Genomic DNA, 23027 nt, shown 5'->3' with positions numbered 1-23027 from the left:
ACCAATGTGTCTCTCACACTGATGTTTCTCCCCCCGCTCCCCCACTCTCTAAAATATTAGTGGGAAAAATATCCTCAGGTTAGGATTAACAAAACAAATAAAAACTTGGTAGAACTTTCAGCTCACTGGTCCAGAGAGAATCAAATTTATAACAGCATGATTTGCAACCTGTCAGAATCCTAAGAGTAAGAATTTGCTCTCGATCTGCAGTGGAGCAGCTGCTATGTACAAAATGCGTAATGAAGATTGATGCCCAGCAGTTCCATGAAAAACAGGTCCTTGCTGAGAAAACATATACAGTATGTCTCATGATATTTATTTGGACCTATTCCAATCTTCTTAGTACATGAAAAAATGAAGGCAACTCTAAAACTGCCATTGAGCTTCTCAAACCAGTCATACATCCTCAAATCCTTGGCATTTTTTTAGAAGGGTAATTGGTACAGACGTGTTTTGAATGAAAATTGTAAACAGAAGAAAAATTTGTGGCTAAAATCTCTTCTGAGAATGCGATAAACAGGAACGCAGTGTATGCCCAGTGTGGTTTGGCAGGGCTGCATCTACGAGGGGCTTGGGAGACGTTCCCCGAAATGACAGTCCACTGCAGAGGGCTGACCTGGCCTGATTTCCCTTGGCACAAACATAAGATTCAACACTGGTAATATCCCTTTTCTTTAAGATTATTTAAAAAGTCAGGCTGTTGAATACAAGGACTACTAGAGCAGGACAATTCAACAGTACTAGGGCTGGCAGAAAGGGGGTTTAATTGGGAGCCAGCTGACTTATTTTATTTTCCCAGCTCTGCCATTAATTGGTTTTGTGAGTTTTAGCAAATGATTTAAACTATCTGGGATTCAGTTTCCTCATTTGTGTAATGAAAGGAATGGACTAGAATCTAGGATTTACCAGTTTGTGCAAAATCAATACTGTGTTAAGGAAGATCCTCAGGCTGCTCAGAGGCCTATTAGGAAAGGAGACGACAATCAGTTTGTAATGTCTGCCAGGGCAAGGCCTGGTGGAGGAATGGCTGGAGAAAGGCATGGTTGCTATCCTGGGACTCAGTCATCTTTAAGGGCATTTACAACTATAACAGTCTATCATTTATTCACTGAGTATAACTAACAGAAAACCCATGATGGGTTATTTCAACAAAAGTACACATTTAGAAACTATAAAGAGCTCAGTAATGAACAGAAAGAATAGTATGCATTGTTAAAGGCTGTTAATTTGAAGAAGTAACAATGACTCAAGGCAATTGATGTTCAGTTAAAAAAAAAAAAGTTCACTTAAGGGCAGGTACTAGGTTGCATAGAGAAAACCCCAAGATCATGAGCAGGCTTGGCTCTGCACTTCAGAGGCCTGGGGCAATATTAACTGTCACAGCTATAATACCAAGTACTTCATTACAACTCCCTGCGCTTTGCCTGTCATCACTGTAAAATTCTAAACAGCTAGAGCGGCATTAAAAAACAAAAACTCTTGTAGGCTTTCCAACTTAAATTTGAAAAGAAAGTGCAGTAAGAACTAGAGCTGGCGGTTGCCACATTTTTAATCAGGGGCACTGCTGCTGCTTTTGGGGAGATCAGTAACCTATTCCTCAAGTGCTATGAGCTAACAAAAGCTTAGTTAAAAATGTACATGACTCGAACAACACAGAAATGATTTAAAGTCATTTTAGTCTAAAAGAATTTACACATTCATAAAAATATTTTAAAGTGCTTTATGATGAAGTTGTAAAATAAGTACAGGAAACCACAGAAGTTACTGAATGCATTTCCTCTTATGAGGCTTAGCACTGAGCTATCTGACCATAGTGGATGGACTGTCTACTGAGTTTTACTCGAACTCTAAGGAGAATAAAATAAAACTGCTGTTTAAAAAATAAATAAAACCTGCCTTCACATGTTCTTGGGAACCTAAATATAAACCATTTAAAGTTTAAGATCGTGTGTGTGTGTGTGTGTGTTACAATCCATCTCTAACGCTATGAAAAGAATATTTTTCTTACTTCCCAGCTGCTATCTTTTAAAACTCTGATTGTTTACTTTCATATCTATTAAAAACATAGGTTGTTTGAGAATGTCTGGCTTTAGGGATAGAGTAAGCTACTCTGACATATATTTGGCCTTAAAGTCGATTGCTATTTGTACCACAGAAAGTAATTTACTAAGATATTTGCTCATCAGACAAAACATTGACTGCGCCCGGGCGCCACGCTAGGCGCTACAGCAGTGAGCGATACGGAAGTCTCTGCACAGTTTATATCCTAGCAATTGTAGATAGACAATCCATAAGCAAAAAACAATTTCAGACAGTGGTAATTATCATAAAGAAAAAAATACCAGAGTGATGTGACAGAGAAAAACGAAGTGAGCTGGGCATGCGACTGGCTAGCGAGGGAGCGCGGAGCCGGCCTCACGGGGGCGCGACGGGCACAGGGCCCGCTGAGGGCCTGGCCCCTGCGACGCTCTGCCCCCGCTGTCCCGAAGTTTCAATCGGGGGCCTTGTATTTTCAATTTACACTGAGCCCCACATGTCCCGGTCCTGCAGAGTGAGATCTGAATGACGAGGAGGAGCTAGATCTATGTGACGGTGACAAAGGACATCCCCCGAGAGGGAACAGCAACACAGCCTTGACACACCTGAGCAACAGAAGAGAGGACCGAAGCTCACGAGAGAGAAAAGCGGCGGCGGCAGGTGAGGCCAGAGAGGCAGGGCCAGTCTGGGTGTTCTCCACGCACAGGGACAGATGCCAGAGGAAAAGGTGTGTAAGAAGGAAAATCCACCCACTGGCAGACAGGCAAGGCAACCTGTCTGTTTGGTTAAAGTCAGGTTGAAACACTACAGTGTGCGTGTGTGCGTGTGCGTGTGCATGTGTCTTGTGAATATAAATACACACATATATGTATGTATACATATAACTCTCCTGAGAATTTATATCCACTGGCCAAATTCTTGGTGTACACTGAATAAACTAGAAATGTTCAACCAGACGAAGTAACAAAAATATGTCCTAGGACAGTAAAGCCCTACTGAAGGGCAACCCAACCAGTGTGGAGTCGTCCAAAATAATTACATTTGAGAAGTGGCCTCATTGTAGGTATCTTCCATGGCCCCCCTGTGACACGAGGAAGACAGACATTTCTACATTCATCTGTAATTATGTTCGGAAAACTGGAGTAACATGCAACCACCCCATGGGTCCCCACCTGAGTGAAGCACAGGGCACAGGGCAGCCACTCTCGGCGTCCTTCTAAGGTTATAAGGTTAGTGATGGCCCTGCAGTATCTAAAAGAAACAAATGCAAAAAAATCTCTGGAAGGACAAGCTCTTAGTCCAGGCTATCCAGGACTGCCACAGATAAAAACTGTGCTGAAAATGAACTGTTACACTTACTCAGACACACGATGAAACAATCTCCTGTGACCAATCACCAGCAGATAACAGCAGACAACAAAGAGCAGACTCAAAGCTGCAAAAATTTTAGCCTGAAAACTATCCCTTAGAAGGAGAAAAAAAGCAGAAAGCATGATTTAAAGAAGGTATTAAAATATGAAAAAAAGAAAACCCTATAAAATATATTTGAAATAGAATCCAATATAACTTCTTATATATATAGTCATAGAAATAAAACCCTCCCATAGATGTTGCTAACCAGCAGATTAGACCCTGGTGAAGACTGTTAGAGAGGTGGATGAGTGACCTGAGGAAATTTCCCAGAAGGTGGCACTGAGAAAGATGAATGAGAGACACAGAGGGCAGAAGGTGATGGCCAACATGCACCTCGCTGAGATTCCAGACAGAAGAGAGAGAATCCCAGGGGATGGTATAATGAAGATTGGCTAAGAATTCTTCATAATTGGTGAAAAACAAGACTCTTCATGCTTACAAAGAACAATGATCCCTTAGCAGGATAAATAAAATTAAATTCACATCAAGGTACATGATTGTAAAACTCCAGAATACTGAAGACCAAGACAAGGGCTTAAAGTGTCCGAAGAAAGCAAAGACTACTTAGAGAGGAATGACAACTAGCCTGGTGGCAGGCTGCTCAGAAGACTGTGGAGTAACATTTGCAAAGTATGGAGAGAAAAGAGCTGTCGATCTAGATTGCTGTGTCCAGGTTACTGTCATTTAAGTGTGAAGGAAAAGTAAGCGAATTTCAAATAAAGCTTGGGAGAGCCTACTGCTACTCTTGCAGAAAAAGCTTCTACAGGAACCAGAATAGGAAGAAAAAATATGTATCATCTTATATATATATATATATATTCATATATTTCTGAATATGAGATCAGAAACTAAATGGAAGGAAGAAAAAGATGGAACAAAAAATTATGAACAAAAAGCTAGTGCACATGTGGATAAATGTGAGCAAGTTGTGATTCAATGAAAATACAGTTGGTTAGAATGGTGGGAAAACACTATATATGCTTTTTAGAAGAAACATCTAAACATGGATGCAGACAGTTGAAACATGAAGAAAAAAAAGACATGACAAACAAATATTAACAAAAAACCTGGTGAAATTTCACAATAATAGACACAATAGATTTTACAGCAAAAGCAGTTACCAAGGATAAATGATACATAATAATAAAAGGTTCATTTCAGTGGAAAAATATAGTTCTAATCTTGTAAACACCTGATTAAATATACTTCAAGCTATGTAGGCAGGGTTTCAAAGAGAAACTGACAACTTCACAATCATAATGGCAGAGTTTAAGATTAATTCTCAGAAACTGGTAGATTAATAAAAATAATAATCTATCTGTCAAAACCTATTTATTTACCAGAGGCATGTTATGCTTATTAAGTAGCTTTAGTATTCTATGATTCTTTTGCTCTTAGCTTATTCTGCCACTTTTGGTAATGCAATATAAAAACAAAGGGGACAGAGTCGTTAATTAATTTACTCAATAAATATTTCCTCCATGACTCCTAGGCTCCAGGCACTGTCTACAGTGTCACAGCACTAAACAGAAATGGTCTCTGCTCTCATGGAGCTTACATTCTAGGTGGGCACACAGAAAACAAACACACAGATAGGTTTATATTTATAACAACTAAAAAGAAAAATAAAGCAGAGTGAGTGGTGCAAGGAGCCAGGGAGGGGTACTTTGCTATTTCTGTAGGGCTCTCAGGGAAGGGCTCTGTGCTATAGTGACTACAGAGCAGAAAGGGAAGAGAGCGCCCCCTGCAGGTATACGAAGGGAGAGCTTTCCAGGCAAGTGTGAAGGCCCAAGGTGGGTCAGATGGAAGAGGTGTGTGTTGCCTGTGTTCAGTGTGCAGGACTCTGTAGGCTGTGGTTTTTGTTCTAAGTAATGTGGGACGCCATCGCAGAGTCCTGAACAGAAGAGCAGTGAGACCTGGCTTCCAGTTTTAAAGGGTCACTGTGGCTGTTTTGTGCAGAACACGTGGTGGGGAGGGGCAGTGGGCCAGTGTTAAAGTGGGGGGCGGGTTAAGAGGCCCTGAAGTCATCCAGGGGAGAGTGAGAGCAGTAGGGCCCTGGGCACAAGCAGCAGAAGTAGGATTTCGGGTGTACTGTGAAGAGGCCCCTGGATAAAGGATGCGTCTTCTCAGGCAGCAGCACCCACTTGTGTCACACTCTTTCTCTGGGGTTCTCAATGCCTCTGATTTGTTTTCTGTTCAGTCTTTACTCCTGTAGGCTACTGGTCTGAAACAACTGTATTTAAAAACTGATATATTGCAACAGGCTTAACATTTTTTTGAAGAAGTTGTAAATACTGCTGATGTAATAAAAAATACACTCTACATAAATAACCCGTTCATTAAAAGGCAAAGGGAAGCAAAGGGAGTCCAGGGGCAGTAAATCCTCAGTAACTCAGACACCAAGGAACCTGGAGCTTGGTGGGCAAGTCAGAGTCAAGGTCTTAGACAAATGGCAGAGAAAGAGAAGTCATTTAGCTGGCCTTCTCCCCATTTTTGTTTGCTGAACGGAAAAAGGAAAGACTGCTGAATGGATATTTTGGAAATACAGGCAGAGAGCAGAATGCTGTGGGCTGAGTGTGCCTAGTTTCACAAGTGATTGGACAAACCAGCGAGAGACAATTAATGGCTATTGTATTCGGCTAACACCTTCCTGAGCAGTGGCCGCTTCCCTGCTGCTTTCGGGTACTGACTGCTGAGAACTCCTAGAGCCACACAATCTCAGCTACGGAACACATGATCCAAAACAGATTATTTAAAATCACAGAATCAATCTGTACATGAATGTATAAAATGGTTTCACAAGGGGTCCCAAGAATCTAATTTTGTGAACTAAAAATTAAGAAAAAAAAATCAAGTATATATATCAGAGATGAAGCCCCTGATCTTGTCTGGAACCTCTGAAGCCAAAAGATCAGACCAGAAGCTCTCAATCCACTTGCAAAGGAAATGAAGGATGTATCAGAAACAAACCTTTGCCCAACAAATTGTAACGTATTCTTAAGGTGTGTGTGTGACTGACCCTAGGTGCCTGATGAATCCCCCTTTTCCAGGATAAAATGGTGTTCTGTCCCTCTCTCCTATTTCCCCTAGACTCTAATTAGAAGCTACACACAATGCTGACTGCATTTGTCATTACCTGCAAATTATAAAATGTCCATTCAAAGACTTTCTCAGCTGTCATAAAATCTAAGCCGAGGTAGATCTAGGTGCTACATAAATGAAACTCCAGGGTACCTGAAAAGATGTAACTTCTGGCAAGGAAACTTCCTTATAAATAGACTCAGAGAAAAGGTACTTTAGACAGTATACAGAAAGTTAATATTGTAACATTTGAGGATTCTCTAAAGGGCTAAATTATATATAGGAAAATATATAATATGTAAGGTAATAACAAAATCAAGGTGCTTGAAAATAACTTCTTAGACGTTAAAACTGGAAACCACCCCAATATTCTTCAGTGGGTGAGTGGTTAAACAAACAGAGGTACATCCTATACTATGCAATACTAGTCAGCCATAAAAAGGAATGAACTATTAATATATCAAATTGAATCTCGAGAATTAGGCTGAGAAAAAAGCCAATCCCCAAAGGTTACATGCCTTACTATAGCCTTCTCATAGTTTTTATTACAAACGGATGTTGAATATTGCTAAAAAAAATTTTCTGCACCCATCGAAATAATCATATGGTTTTTCTCCTTTGCTCTACTAACATGGGGAATTAAATCAATTGATTTCAAATGTTAACTCAACCTTGCATTCCTTTATGTTACTGGATTCAATTTGAGAATTTCTGTGTCTATATATAGGGGTTGGCAAAAGTAGGTTTACAGTTGTATGTCACAGCTTATTCCTGTATTATTATATATTTATTAATTATTGTATTATTTATTTGTATTATTTGGCTTATTATTATTTTATTATTTTCGTATCCTTACTTATGACTTATCTTTTAGGTAATGATGGCTGGTAATTTAACCAACTTTTGCCCATCCCTGTATATGAGGAATATTGGAATGTTTATCTATAATTTCCCTTTCTCATAGTTTTGGTACTAAGGTGATACCTTATGAGTTGGCAAGTTTATTCCCTCTGCTATTTTCTGAAATACTTTATGTAGGATTACCATGATTTCTTCCTTAAATATCTGGTATCATTCACCAGATTCTGTCCATTTCATCTAAGTCCTCTCTTTCAATTCTATTAGTGGTGAGCCTTCTGCCCCTACCCAGCCTTTGGTGAGTCTAGTTATAATGCAGTCAAGTTTTTGATCTCTTTAAAATAACAGCTTTTGATTTCATTTATCTACTGCATTCCTGTTTTCTATTTTATTGATTTCTACTCTATATTTCTTTTATTCTACTTCCACTGGGTTTTATTTGCTCTTCATTTTTCTGGCTTCATAACTGGAAGTTTAGATAATTGATTTTAGACCTTTCTTATTTTTTAATATAATTATTTTAAACCAAACATTTTCCCCAAGCATTGCTTTATGCTGCATCTCAACATTTTAATATATTTTCATTGGGTTAAAAATATTTTCTAATTTCCTTATCACTTCTTCTTTACACTCTGGGTTATTTGGGAGTGTGCTGTTTAATTTCCAAGTATTAGGAATTTTTGTGAAAAAAATAAAAAATATATATATATATCTTTATTGATTTCAGAGAGAGGAAAGGAGAGGGAGAGAGAGAGAGATAGAAACATCAATGATGAGAGAACCATTGATCGAGCCCACAACCCGGGCATGTGCCCTGACCGGGAATCAAACCCTGATCGCCTGGATCCTAGGTCGACGCTCAACTGCTGAGCCACGCCCGGCCGGGCTGAAAAAATTTTTTTAACTGATTTCTAAAGTAATTTTACTGTGGTTGGAGAAGGTACTTGCTATGAATTCAGTTATTTAACATTTGTTGATACTTGTTTTATAGCTCAGAATACTGTAGATGTTGGTAATGTTCCATGTTCATTTGAAAAGAATATTTACTCTGCTGTTTTTAGGTGGAATGTTCTATAAATGTCTGGTGGGTTAGGTCCAGTTGATTGACAGTACTGTTCAAGTCTTCTGTATTTTTATTATTTTTATCTATTTGTTCTATCAATTACTATTTGTTCTATCAATTATCAATAAAGATTAATGAAAAACTCTCCAGTTATATTTGTGGATTCAGTTTTTGGTTTATGTATTTTGAAGCTCTGCTATTAGAGAAATATACATTTAAGATTTTTATGTGTTTATATTTTGATGAATTTGTCCCTTTATTATTAAGTGTCCTTCTCTGTCTATCTACCTGGAGATATATATATATATATACATACACACACATACATATGTATATATATGTGTATATATATTTATGTGTGTGTGTGTGTATATATATATATATATATATATATATGACAATATTCCTTATTCTGCAGCCTTCTTTGTCTAATATTAACAAAGCCATTCTAGCTTCCAAGTGATTAGTGTTTGCATGGTATGTCTGTTTTCATCCATTTACTTATAATCCATATGTGTTTTTATATTTAAATTGCCTTTTTTCCACTCAAGACAGCAAATAGTTAAGGCTTGCTTTTTAAAACCCACTTGGAAAATTTCTGCTTTTAATCTGAAGTTTTTGACCCTTTATATTTAATGTAATTTATCAATATAGTTGGTTTAAATCTACCACTTTTTCTTTTATATTTATCCCATCTCACCTTTGCTACTCTTTCTCCTCTTTGTAAAATATTTACTGTCTCAACTGCATATATTTCCATGTTCCATTTTTTTTCTCTTCTTTGTGGTTTTTAGCTATCATATTTAAAAATTTTAGTCACTGATATAGGCTAGCATTTATTGTGATGTAACATTAAAATTTTTTTTTATTATAAATATGTTCAAATACAGTATTCAAAAGACAACCAGTATAATGAACCTGATCTGCCTGCCCTTCAACAACTATATAAACCTGATACCCTGATCTAAACCTTCAACAATTATAAATACATGACCAATTCTGTTTCATCTAAGCCCCCACTAACTCTCACCTCTCCTAAAGTATTTTGAGGTATATTCTAGATAACATATCACTTCACCTGTAACTGTTTCAGTAAGTATCTCTGTAAGGACTTATTAAAAAAACCAAAATGATTATTGCATCAAAAAAATTAAAATAATTTAATAGCATTAAATAGCCAATAATGTTCAGATTTCCTTGCTGTCTGTTAAAAAGATTTTTTTTCACAGTTTGTTTGACTCAAGATTCAAAGAAGGTCATTCCTTGCAATTGTTTTTTATTGGGATGGTGGCGGTGAAGGAAATTCAGGGAGATTTAAAAACACTGCTGGTGCCACTACCATCCCTAAATCCCAGTATGACTCCTGATTTTAAATTGTAAATAATACTTTAAAAGATTTAATTTGTAATATTAATTAAATTAAGCTCCTACACTACATACATTTTTAAATCTGAGTTTCTGTTTTATATCGAAAAAATGCCATTCTTGGAAATCCTCTATTGCGTACACTGCCACGTCTTAAAGCTTCAACTTTGGACAGTTTCCCAAACGAGTGATTTCCTGCTACTTCATCAGTATTATATTGCCAAATGCTGTAGAGTCATAACCATACCTTCCAGGAGGAGGAAAACTGCTCATGAATATCCTCTTAAATTTTGCCTGCACTGTGTTGTTTGTTTACGACAAGAGTTAAATTAACTTAAAATGTAAAAAGTAGGGACATGACTTCAAAAATTAATCAACCATTCTGACGTAGGTTGTAGTACCGGAGTTTTAATGTCATTTGTTTTACCTCCCAAGGAAATGAGCTACAAATGTAGACAGCAACTGATAATTTACGAGGAATAAGCTCACCAAAGACACTTAATGAATTATTCATAATTTCACACTGTACATTTTTTACCAGCCTAAACTTTTTACAAACAGAAGATAAAGTGAAAATATCTATTACTTTAAGAAAAACACAAAAATTCTTAAGCTGATTTTATGTCAAATAACACAGGACTCACTAAAGAAATTTAATCAAAATTCTGATAATGCTGAGCACTGTTATAATGGTGTGAGATTTAACAAAAATAAATTGATGGATGTTTTTACAAATTTAAGAATGTATTTGTAGGAAAAGGAACTCTTACCCTAAAACACTTGCATGCTTAAGAAAGAAAGTTTTAATTCTACATTTGCCAATTAAATGTGCAATTACACTCAGTTTATACAGTAAGTAAGTTAGATGGTGGAAATGAAATTTATAATCAGGGTTTTGTTTCTCTTTTAATCAAGAGTCCAAATTCTTTTCATATACATTTTCTTTTGACTTTCTCAATGATTCTGCATGACAAGCAAGGTGTGGTGTTATTTCCTTCCATTTTAAAGATTAGGAAACTGAGGATCAGAGAGGTAAAATAAATGACCCAAGGCCACACTGGTTAGTTAGAGTCCTGACACGAGTCAAAGTCTTCTGACTCCAGGTAGCACTCTCTTTCAGTTACACAAGAGCTAAGCTGCCCATTGATTTTAGACTTTCTGACAGAAACTTCCTGAATCCCATATACCCAACCCAAGTCAGAAATGGAAAAAGAGAAAACAGAATCAGGCAAAGAATACTGTAAGTTGTAGTAGATATGGTGATGGTGTGGCTGTTAATGTTAACTATTGTTATTTCCACTGCAACTTTCTCAAAAAAAGTCTCGCCTTCTCCAATGAAAAATAAAACTGACAGATTCTTTGTCAAAACATCCGGAAGACTCATGGCTTGAGCGGTCTTTTTCCTTATTACTGTTCTTTCAGTAGCATTCACATGTTTTGAGAGATTTCTGTGTGTCAGACATAATCCCATTTGGGGACAGTTAGAGACAAATAGGTACAACCCTAATACAACATATGAAAGTAATTACAGGCTATGTACAAAGTATTAGAGAGCAGTTATACTTAAGTGCATGAGGATCTGGTATTTTAGAGTAACAGCTGACAAGTATCTTACTATGTGCTAGCTACAATGAAATAACTTCTTGTATTTCCAATCTGGGAATAAGAATTAACTGTTATTTTAGTTATGTAACAGTCCACTATTCTGTGAGCCAATAGTCAAATGAATATAGCTAGAAAACGGAAGTAGTAAAATAATCTGTTAATGTTTACGTTTCAAAGTCAATAATATTATGAAGACATAGATTTCTGAAATATTTTCACTTCTGAGCATTTTCTTTTGTTCAAGAAATTCAATTAGATGTTCAAGTCTTATTCAATTAGCTACACTAGAGACCATACCTTGTTTGCAAAAGTGCTAACTGTACCATTTAAATCCATGAGGCATATGATGTGTCTTAGACTGATACTGAACTGAGAACTTAAAGTTTCACTAGAATGTGCCCACTTTTTAATTTTTGTAAACTGGGGTTCATTTCTGGGTTAGGTCTATGCTTAATTGTTTCTGGACTGGGTCTATACTGTATTGTCAAATTAGCACATGTACTGATGTGCTGCAGAATAAAGGAGTACATTTTCTAGGAACAAATGTTTTCTCATTGCTGGGGTAATAGATGCAATGAGAGGTGGTGGATTGGGGTGCCCAGAAAATTCATGGATAAGTAATAAAAACAATTATTATATTAAACTGAACATGGCTATATTTTAGAATAAAGGAAAATTCCTATAGATTAAAAAATAAAATACTAGATTTAAAAAACACACAGCCCAGCCAGGGTGTAGCTCAGTGGTTGAGCGTCAACCTAGGATCCAGGAGATCGAGGTTCGATTCCCGGTCAGGGCACATGCCCGGGTTGCAGGCTCCATCCCCAATGACTCTCTCATTATGGGTGTTTCTATCTCTCTCCCTCTCCTTTCCTCTCTCTGAAATCAATAAAGATATATATAAATTTTTTTTTTAAAAAACACACAAATATACCTGCCCTTTCATGGGTTTCTCTGGGCTATGCTATTATTATACTTAGCTCTTGGGGCGAGCTGCTGAAAAGCAGTGCTCTACTGAATTGTGAACATCAGCATTCTTAAGGGTCTGAAAGACTTTAATTAAAAAATGCTTACAGGATCAGATGCTTTGGTTTGTTTTATATCTAGTACACTAGGTATGCTCGATCATTTATCTTGGGCAGGGATATTATTTATTATTCCCATGCGGTTTGGATCATTCTCAATTTCAGAATGCCAAGAGCCACAAATGCTTTGAAGAAAATAATAAATGGATACAGAGGTAGTAACTCTGTCCTTCTCATTCCAAAACAGCAGCACGCACAGAACATCTCATTCAGTCTTTGAATTAGAACATAAAAGGGTGAATGGAACTGGGAAACACGAACCTCTCTGAATATCTTAGGAGTACTCAGAACACATTCACAAGGGCTAGAGCATCTCTTTTTAAAGTGTGCTGTGTGTTGCTCATTTTGAGGGAGGGGTATGTGTGTGCTGGAGTGGGATGGAGGAGGTCACCGGTCGAGGTGACATTGCTGCTACAAGTCACAGGCCAGTCCACAGGATAATTAACTCTACTCCTGTTTCAATTTAGGATGGGCTCTGCCAGCGTCCAGTTCTGGATTATCTGCTCCACAGATTTAGGTTCTCAGTGATTTATATTTTACCAGAGCCCCTCACTTAATGCAGAAAACTGTGTCTTGCCTGAAATGAAATGGTTGCACTAGAGGACACCAAACATTTACAGAAGCCAGTTGAGAAAAGCAACTGATGGCTGCTAAGGAGTTTAATGAAACAACTACAGTACCCTTCATCTACATTCATAAAAAAGTTATTTGTACACAGTAGATAAATTTTAATGCTATACATACTATTTGACCTTCAGTTTTTTATGTATTTTAAACATATATTTAAAAAATAACTATATCCAATGTATGTAAATAACAAATATTAAATCTGTAAGAAACATTCGAAGCCGTCAGTCTTGGCAGACCTTGGCCAATACATCTGGGGCACTTCCTTGCCCAGCCAAGAGAGCTCTGCAAATGAGAAAATTCACTACAGAGAAGGCTGATTGTGTTCTCAGTGTTTTCTGAGCTGTCTCCAAGACACACATTCCTTGAACTTGTCTAGGCCTGCCCTGTTTTACCTTCACTGCGTGCCTCCTGTTTTTTCTCTACAGTGGCCTTCCTGCTTGGGTGCCTTTATGACAGCGTTTTCCAGAGCTTCTCCTCTACCGCGCTTCCTAACTTACTCTGAGCATTCCTACTCCGCCTCGGGTCACTCCTCTGACCCGTGACGCCCCTAGCTGTGTAAGCCCCTTCCCAGTTATCCCAGGAGAAGGGGACCAGAATCTGTCACTCCAAAATATTCTGAAGGCAATTACGAGCAGCAAACACAGGAAAAGCTCTCTGCTCTCCCCCATTTGCCCAGAAGCAGGACAAATATTTACAAAGGGGTCCCTCCCTCCCTTTCTAACCTGAAGGACAAAAGTTAATCACACAGCAACTTTAGACCCTGTCAGCCGGGAGGTGGCCCCAGGGGGGTCTACATAACAAACCTGACTGACTAGACTTTATGGCTCCCATTCCTTTCCCATTTGTAGAGTGTCCCAAAAAACTGTATACACACACTTTGAATAATTATAAATGCAGTATTCATTAAAATACATTTTGTTTTCAAAACTGAGTCATCAGCTGTTAAAGTGTGTCTACATTTTTGCGGGACACCTGGTATTGTCCTTCCTATAATCTGCCACCTCTAGAGGACTCAGGGTTCTTTTTCATTGTCTTGTCACTTCTCTAAAAATTTATTGTTCCTTGCTGAAGATGCTATATAAGCCTGAATTCAAAGCCAGCTCTTGTGGGTTACTCATCTCTAAATTTCTCTCATGTGTATATAACTATACATGTTAATAAAAGTGCTTGTTTTCTCCTGTTAATCTATCTTTTGGTACAGAACCCAGCCCAGAACCTAAAATAGGTGGGGGAAAAAGTCCCTCCCTACAGTAACATGGTTTCCCAGAGCTGGCCTCCCTCCTAGCTCAGGGCAGACAGAAAAAAACATATAAAAATCTTCAGATTTAATTAAGCAGCAATACTAAATATGCTTCCTGGTCTAATTGTAAAAGACGTGAAATATTTCTATGTACCTTCTTAATTTCTATCTAAAGGATCAAAGCTGTAATAATTGATCAAGAATTATGTGCTAAAATGTTCACTGCTCCCAAAATTATCCAGATATGTTATGAGTCAATGAAGAACTTATAACAATAGCTCAGTTAACAGGGAAGAGGGTGTTCTGGGTGATACATCCTTTGTTTAACTGTGGTGTTACTCAAAGTAGCTTCCCTGGCATTCCCAGGACAAGGACATTTTTCTGCTTGGTAATCACCTTTGAAATTCTTCTTCAAGTGTGTCTAACTGTCCTTGTTGATCTCCCCCTGATTTTTACAAACACCAAGCTCTTCCATCCTATTTTAGGTTATAAATGAAGTTATTAGTCAATGTTTGTTGGACACTATAGGCAGAATAAATGTGAAATATTGACTTAATTCTGCTCTGCCCCTTTCCTCCATCCCTTGATTTTCCCAAGCGGAATTACAACAGCCTATTTCCTAAGCCACATAATTAAAAAGTAACAATAGTTCTGCATAATCAAGTACTTCCTAAAAGCTCAACATTAAAAGAAGATGATTTTCCATTGTCAGTTTTTCATCAACCAGTCTGCCCCCTCCAGAAACAAAAACACTATAGTTACATGAACAATAGTCTCCCATGCCTGATGCTTCAGAAGTTTTGATGGCTCTTGTGTTTTAATAAATGGGTTTCCATGAGTCAAACAGCAATCTCATTTTCAAGCTTTCAGTGACATGGAAACAACCTGTCTGTCCACAGATGGACTGACAAAGAAGATGTGGTATATAGGCAATGGAATATTAGTCAATCATAAAAAGAAGGAAATCCTGCCATTTGTTACAACACAGATGAACCAGGAGGGCATTATGCTTAGCAAAATAAATCAGATGCAGAAAGACAAGTAATGTATGATCTCACTTATATGTGGAATCTAAAAAAGTTGAATTCATAGAATTAGAGAGTAGGAAATGGGGAGATGTTGGTAAAAGGTACAAACTTTTAGTTACAAGATGAGTGAGTTCTGGGGATCTGATGTACAACATGATGATTAGTTAATAATGCTGTATTGTATACTTAGAAAAGGTAGCTATGTGAGGTGCTGGATATTGTGATAAGCATTTAACACTGTACTTTATTAAAACGACATGTTGTACACCTTAAATAAATCATGTCATACAACCTAAATACATACAATTTTTATTTGTCAATCATACCTCAATAGAGCTGGAATAGATAATACATAATAATATGATATATTTTCATGAGCCTTAAAAGCTCATAAAACAAATGAATGATTTATAAATGATTTTATAGTTTGAAGATTTTTTCCCCTCAGTTATGCCATAGAAAGTTTAAATAAATCACTGTGATGGGGGAATTCAACATTATTTTAAAATGTTTTTTAAGGTGGGAACACATAATTTTGTAGATATTTACCATCTATATTTTGTATCTGAAGTACTCTGTCCCACAGTTTGCCATAAACTTTTAATCCTCAAGCACTCTGTTATCTGAACTTCCTAAAAGCTAGGTTGATTTTTAAAACTCATTCCATATTTGCACATTCTGCAACATATTTTCATAAACCTTCTCTCCAGGATGTCCTTGGCCTTAAGCAGTATCCACAATAAATACTTTTCTTTGTGCATCTGTAAAAGGAACATTCATTTCTTACATTTTAAAGTACGCTTGTGTAAATGTTCTATCTGTCCTAGCTGATAAAATCTTGAGGTGATGTCTGTGTCTTTTATTAATATAGTTTAATAGCATGTAGCACTGTATCTAAATCAATGTTATGACTTCAGAAAAAAAAAAAAAATCTTTGTATTTCCAGCTACAAATGCCATGCCAATAGAAAATCCGTTATAAAATAGAAATGCTGTTATAAAGTCCCACTTACCAATAATTAAACATAAAAATATTAACATTTATGGGTTTGTCCATGCAGAACAGGCCTGTATCCAGTCTTTTCCCTATAACTTTTACAGGGTGGGGCAAAAGTAAGTTTACAGTTATAAGTACGTGAAACACAAGTTCAGTCTTGTATTATTAATTCTTGTATTACTTTTCATACAAACAACTGTAAACCTACTTTTGCCCTACCCTATATATCATAAAACAAGCACAAAAAGGAAAATTAAAATTACTATCATATAAGACAGTACAATTATCATATACGTTATACAGGAAATTGCTAGAGGATTGCAGGGGATATTAGCAAGTATTGTTTCCTGGGGTTAATCAGAGAGACTGCAAGGAAAAAGTGACATCTGGTCCGTGCAAAAAACAATGGTTAGAAGTCAGGCAGAGATGGAAGACAGAGAGGGAGGGTAAATTCTAGGCAGAAAGCACAGCGGTGGGTGGGAAATCGTAACGGGGTATTTGGGTGATCACAAGGGGTGGGTTGACTACACTTCTGCCTGGGAGAGGGGTGGGGTGCTGGGAGGACAGGCTGGGTGTTGTAGCAGAGTGGGGCTTTGAAAAAAATACTGCTGCTGAATGAATACAATAAACCAGGCATTCAGTGCGGGTTAGAACAATGAACTGCCAAACAGGGAGTCTATCTAGCTATTTTAGTGTGTCTAATTACAGAGCAAAAGCATTGCATTATAGGAAACAAATACTGAATCAGCACATTAAGAAAGTAGCCCTCATAAGCAATACTTTTAAAGAGTTAGGTTGTTTGAAGTTCCAGAACAGATTATGCTTTTGTGTGTATAGTCAGGAGATACAGAGGTGGGTGAAAAGACACAGATAAACAGAAAGTATTCCGATGCACTTATCTGTCAGGAAGTGCTTCTTCTAATCTAGCAAATGTGTTCTTGACAAATCTGAGATCGGGTATGTTCTGCTGCGATTTGCCCAGGCATTACATTTTTACAAGTGTCTTAAGACACATTCTTATTTAATTGTCATAAAAAAATATTGTTCAACACAGCAATTATATTGCCATTTTATAGATGAGGAATGGGGCTCAGAGAGGCCCAAACTGTCCCAGTGCCACTCACGAGATAAATGATAAAAGCTCAAATTTGAAATGACCTGACTCTAACATACGTGCCTTTCTGTTACCCAATTGCTGTTCCCTTAAAATTGGTGTGCTTACTGGCATTTTGACTTTGAGAAAGTCATTTGGACCCTCTAAGCATCACTGTCGTCATCTGTATAATGGGAATGAAAATCATACTTCACAGAGGTGTTGATTTAGTTTTGGAAAGTTATATTTTTTTTCTTGAAAATGGCCCATTTTATTGGGTTTCAAATGCATTGGGAAACATCATATATATAGTATTCTCTTATGATTTTTAAAATCTTTACTCTCTGTCCATACATGCCTTTCCTTCCATTCTAAATATTGTTTATCCGTGCCTCCTCTCACCTCTTAAAGGGTATTATCAGAGGTTTCTCCATTGTATCAGTCTTCTCTAGGAATCAGCTTCTGTTTTTTTAATTCTCTCTAGTATTTCTTTGCTTTGCATTATTTTTTTTCATCTTTTAATTTCCATTCTCTGCTTACTCTACAGGCTAACTCAGTCCTAGTTCTAACTTCATGTAATTCTTTTCAGTTATTGATTTTAATGTTCTGTTTTCCATTATGATTTCTTCTTAACCCACTAATTAAAGTTGTTTGTTTTTTTAAAATTTCCCAACTAAACCTGTATTTGCATGTGTGGGGGGTACATTCGGGAAGTTCGGGGGGTAACAGGCAGGAGGAGCATATTTTCCATCAGCTCACCATATTGTGCTTTCTAGAAGTATGCCAAATGATTTTTAAATGGCTTTCCCTTTTTTATTTTTAATTGTGGCAAACTACATATAACACAAAATTTGCCATCTTAATTAACCATTTAAAACTTTTAATTGTAAAGTTCAATAGTGTTAAGTATATTCACAATGTTATGCAAGCAGTCTCCAAAACTCATTCCATTTTGCAAAACTAACTCCATACCCATTAAACCGCTACTCCCTCCTGCCCTCTTCCCCCAGCACCATTCTTCTCCCTGTCTCTATAAGTTTGACTACTCTAAGTGCCTCATATTAGTGGAGTCACAGGGTAGTTGTCATTTTATGACTGGCTTACTTGATTTATCATTATATCTTCAAGGTTCACCTGGGATGTAGCATGTGTCAGAACTTCTTTAAGTCTGAATGATTTATCATTGATGTGTATATACCACATTTTGTTTATCTGTTCATCTGTCACGCTACCACTTGGGTTTGCTTCCATCTTTTGGCTACTGTGAAAACAGTGTTGCTGTGAACATGTGTATTCAAATGTCTCTTTAAAACCTTGTTTTTCATTCTTTTGGATGTATACCCAGAAATGGAATTGTCAGATGACATGTAATTCAATTTTAAAATTCTGTGGAACTGCCATCCTGTTTTCCATGGTGGCTGCACCATTTTCTAATCCCATCAACCTGCACAGACTTTCTGATTTGCCCACATCCTCCACAGTTGCCGTTTCATTTGTTTGACAGCAGCCATCCTAATGGGTGCGGGATGGTATCTCATGGTAGTTTTAATTTGCATTTCCCTAATGATTAGTGATGTTGAGCAGTTTTTCATGAGTTTGTTGACCATTTGTATCTCTCCTTTGGAGAGCTAAATGATTTTTTAAAAATTTACTGAAATGTCACAGCATAGATATAATGGATTACACGGCAAATGGTTTTCATTATGTTGGAACAACTCAGAGTTTATTAAAACCATCATACGCTCTCCACCATGAACGGTATCCCCATTCCACCTGCTGTCTTTTCAGGAAACAGCTACAGTTAGCGATCAGGATACGTGGCTATGAACTGCCTTAATACTTGACCCTGAAATATCTAGAAATCACATATTTCAGATGTAAATCCAAGGTAATGGTAGATTTTGCCCTGAGCATTCCATCCTAGGTACTTGTATAAAACCTATCAACCAACAAACAAAAATATAGTGAATGCTAGTTAACTACAAATGGATATTGTATTTTAGAAATTTTTCATGGTAAACACATGCTACCATTTTTGCTTGCTTTCTAGCACAGACAAACCTTTTTTTTTTTTTTTTTTTTGCAAAGAGGCTGAGATTTTTCTAAGACTATTCTACAAACATAAAAGTTCTTTATATATTGTGTTTAGTTCTTTGTATTTTTCCTATTTAAGTATTATCTGTGCCTCACTTTTCTCTAGTAATATGTGCAATCAAGGAATAATAGTACAAAAATATAAATAAAATGTAAGAATATGTTGAAATAAAAAAATATATATTTCTATTAAAGGGTTATATACTTTGTTATTTGCAAAAAGCAAGAAAAAACTATTTTAAAGCCTCTGACCACTAGACCTCTGAGAGTAAGAGAAATGTCTAATTTTAGTGTCCCCTTTCCATGAGTCAACATTTCTGTAAATTTAGAAGTTAATTCTGTGAAATACAGGAAACTACATACACGGGTTTCATAATAATGGTCATAATTCTCCACTAGTAGCTTTAAATTTTTTTCTATTGAAAATCAAGACTCATAAGGGTTAAAATTATAAACTATTACATCCAGAAATATTTAGTCAATTTACTCCCTAATGAAGCTTGGCTGAGGAAAATTGCACACTGGGTGTTTCTAAAAGAAGCTCTTTTAAAGCTTTCATTTAAGTAATAATTGAATTCCTTTTACGTATCTCTTCGTAATCAGTGTATCTAACATGTGGTCTGGATTTTCACTCAACTGCCCTATAATTTACTTCTACTTCTTTGGACTGATTCTCTAATAAAACGATTAGTGATAACAGCAGAATGATTAATAAGGATACACTGTACTTTACAGCTCTGAGGAGACACAAGTACTTCATTACAGATTCCATTACCTTCATCAGGACTACGAGGCAGACAGGACGAAGACGGGTTATTCTATTCACGGCAATTTAAAGCACAAAAGGGGCTAAAGCCATGTGCAATAATATTTATATATTTTCTATGGCCATGGATATGAATATTAGTTCATAAATGTGGGGAATATTTGTTGCATACAAATACTTCACTTATCTGCCTACTATAAACCAATGTGATGTGTCGAAAAGAGAAAGGTGTATACTTCAGGCTGGTTACATGCCAGTGATGACCAATTTTTATACTTATTTTGCTAAATTTCATTAAACTCCAGGAAAGTACTCCTAAGAAAATAAGAGCCCCATGAAAGAATTTAGTGACATTAATTCGTTTTGACTTGACGGTTTTCTGTCCCTCACTGAAGCCTGGGAGTCTGAAAGCTCCAGGGGTAGCTCAACAATATGCAGCGGGGGTCCTGCCTCACGGCCCGGGCCCCCCCCGCAGCGGGGCAGAGGCGGGTCTGGAAGCCGATCTTGTAGCCACGAAACGCACTGTCGCCGCGGTTCACGCCCGCTCTCGTCGGCACAGACTGCAGGGTAGCACAGCCATAAGCTCAGTTGGAAAGACCGTCTGACAGGCCCAGTTAAAAAGAAATGCAGTTCTCACTCCGTAAGTTTGAAAACAGGTCTCCTAAAGTTTTACTGTATGTTCTTAGAGCGTGTGCTGAGGGACGTACCTGCCCCAGGCCGCCTCGTTTGTAGACGCTTTATTAACTGGAACGCAGGAGGAGTCGATGATGGCTGATTTGTTCATCTGGTAGCAGAAACCGCAGTCTGGGTCCAACATACATTCATTACAGTAACTGTAAAATGAAAAGAGTTACACTCATCAGAAACGACTGGTGCTCCCCTGCGTTTTCCACACTTTGCAGTAAGTGTGCGCCCTGAGACTGGCTTTGGCGAAGTGATGTGAGGAGCAGGTAGCCGGCAGGCCTCTTCCATCCTCCCTCCTCCTGCAGCATCTTCAGGACCCACATTGAGGTGGAAGAGCCTGAGTCCGAGACACTGGATATAGAAGAAACCTTGTCAACCTGCAGCAAATAAACTATGCTTTTCTAAGCCACTGAGATTTGTTACCAAAGCAGGGTCTGGCCCATCTTGACCCAGGTAACTAGTTCCAAATGATACTAAAGCATTTATTTCTCTTGTTTCCATCATGTACCACATCTTTTAAAACTGGAAAAAAAAATTTCCAATATATATCCTGAAGTAGAAAAATTCAAAGAATGAAACCAATTGTTCCTAAAGAAAAACATTAAAACACAAAAATACTATCATCCAAATAATGGTCACTGTTAACATCTTGGTGGACATCTGTACTTTTAACAAATACATAATTGAGTATCAGTTACATGTGATGCTTCATTTAAAAGATGTCAGTGTAGGAACAAAGGGTAACTTCTCTCTAGGTTAATTACATCTACTGGTTGGATCACAGAGCCATTAATCAATTAATCACTGCTCACCTAACAGCAAGAAAATTCTAAACAGGGAAAATCCTTTAGAGGGCAGGGTTTTCCAACCTAAGCCCACATACTGTTTGCTTGAAGAATGAGTTTTCTTGCTGTCACACTCATCGGCCAGGCAATTCTGGGGCACCTCACACATGACAGGCACATGGAAGGTACTGGAGATAAAAAAATAAATAAGACAAAGCCCCTGCTCCCTAGTGGATGAAAGGCAAGGAGAGAAACAGACATACAAGTAAATAATGGCAGTGTGCGAGAAAAGTTACGCACTGCTCCAAGGACAGAGGCAGGCTCATCTGCCTGGGAGACATGGGGGTAACTTCAGAGATGATATTTGAATTGTATCATAAAAGAAATTTACCAGGTAGAGGGAAGAGCGCTTCAGAGACCTGCTTATTTTACAATTAAGCTCAGTCAGCGCAGACTTGTAAGTATCTGCTGTGCATAAGTAATCAAACGATAGAGTGTGGGGGAGATACAGGGTAGGAAATAATCTAAGTTATCTGGAAAAGATACCAATCCTGACTCAAAGTCAAAATTCTCCTTCAATTCATTTACTAAATGGGAAAATAATGGCACTGTTTAAAAATCAGATATTATCATTTCAGCCTCTTTCTGTAAATTTTCCTTTGCAAGCAGCCATCCCTGTTTTTAAACGAGACTTCGGCCCTATACTAAAAGCAAAAAAAAAAAAAAAAAAGGCCTTTCAAAAGCCTCCTGAAAGGTCAATGTACTTTAGAGAGGTGACACAGTGATGTAAATATAAAACCGTCCACATCTGTGAGATAAGCAAAACAAACAAAGCAATAGAAAGCATTAGAAGTCCCTAGAGCTTCTGGCTTTGAGAAGGACACGAGGCTAATCTGGAAAGGAAGATAATTCTTACGAGTATTCTGTTTATTCTGACCATATGAAGGGGACTCCAACAACCCTGATCGTTCCAGTGGCTTTAAAAGGTGCTATTAGAGAAAGGTCAGCTCACACATTTGTAGGAAAATGGCTCTGTTTCTTTAAAAATAAGTAATTCCTATAAAAGGTCCAAAACCATAATGACGAAGGCTAATAGTTACTGAGAACTTACCGCATATACATGTCAGACACATGGGATGTTATCCACAATGCTTTCCCTCCTCCATCACTCATCCAGGCATCCAACCCTGAGCACACCGCCCGT

At 37.5% G+C, this 23027-nt stretch overlaps 1 protein-coding gene across 1 annotated transcript in view; it reads right to left on the bottom strand.

The window, feature by feature from the left end:
• SLC2A13 (solute carrier family 2 member 13) overlaps positions 1-23027 on the bottom strand; it is a 269611-nt gene that overhangs the window by 29985 nt on the left and 216599 nt on the right. The window contains exon 7 of the mRNA XM_087814727.1: positions 21062-21187. Within this exon, the coding sequence (XP_087670853.1) occupies positions 21062-21187 (126 nt within the window). The remainder of the gene's footprint in view (positions 1-21061; positions 21188-23027) is intronic.

The sequence above is a fragment of the Miniopterus natalensis genome, chromosome 2 (genome assembly GCF_054644295.1).
Source record: "Miniopterus natalensis isolate mMinNat1 chromosome 2, mMinNat1.hap1, whole genome shotgun sequence".
Taxonomy (NCBI): Eukaryota; Metazoa; Chordata; class Mammalia; order Chiroptera; family Miniopteridae; genus Miniopterus; species Miniopterus natalensis.
The sequence above is the reverse complement of the archived record's forward strand: the minus strand, read 5'-3'. Positions and strand labels throughout refer to the sequence as shown.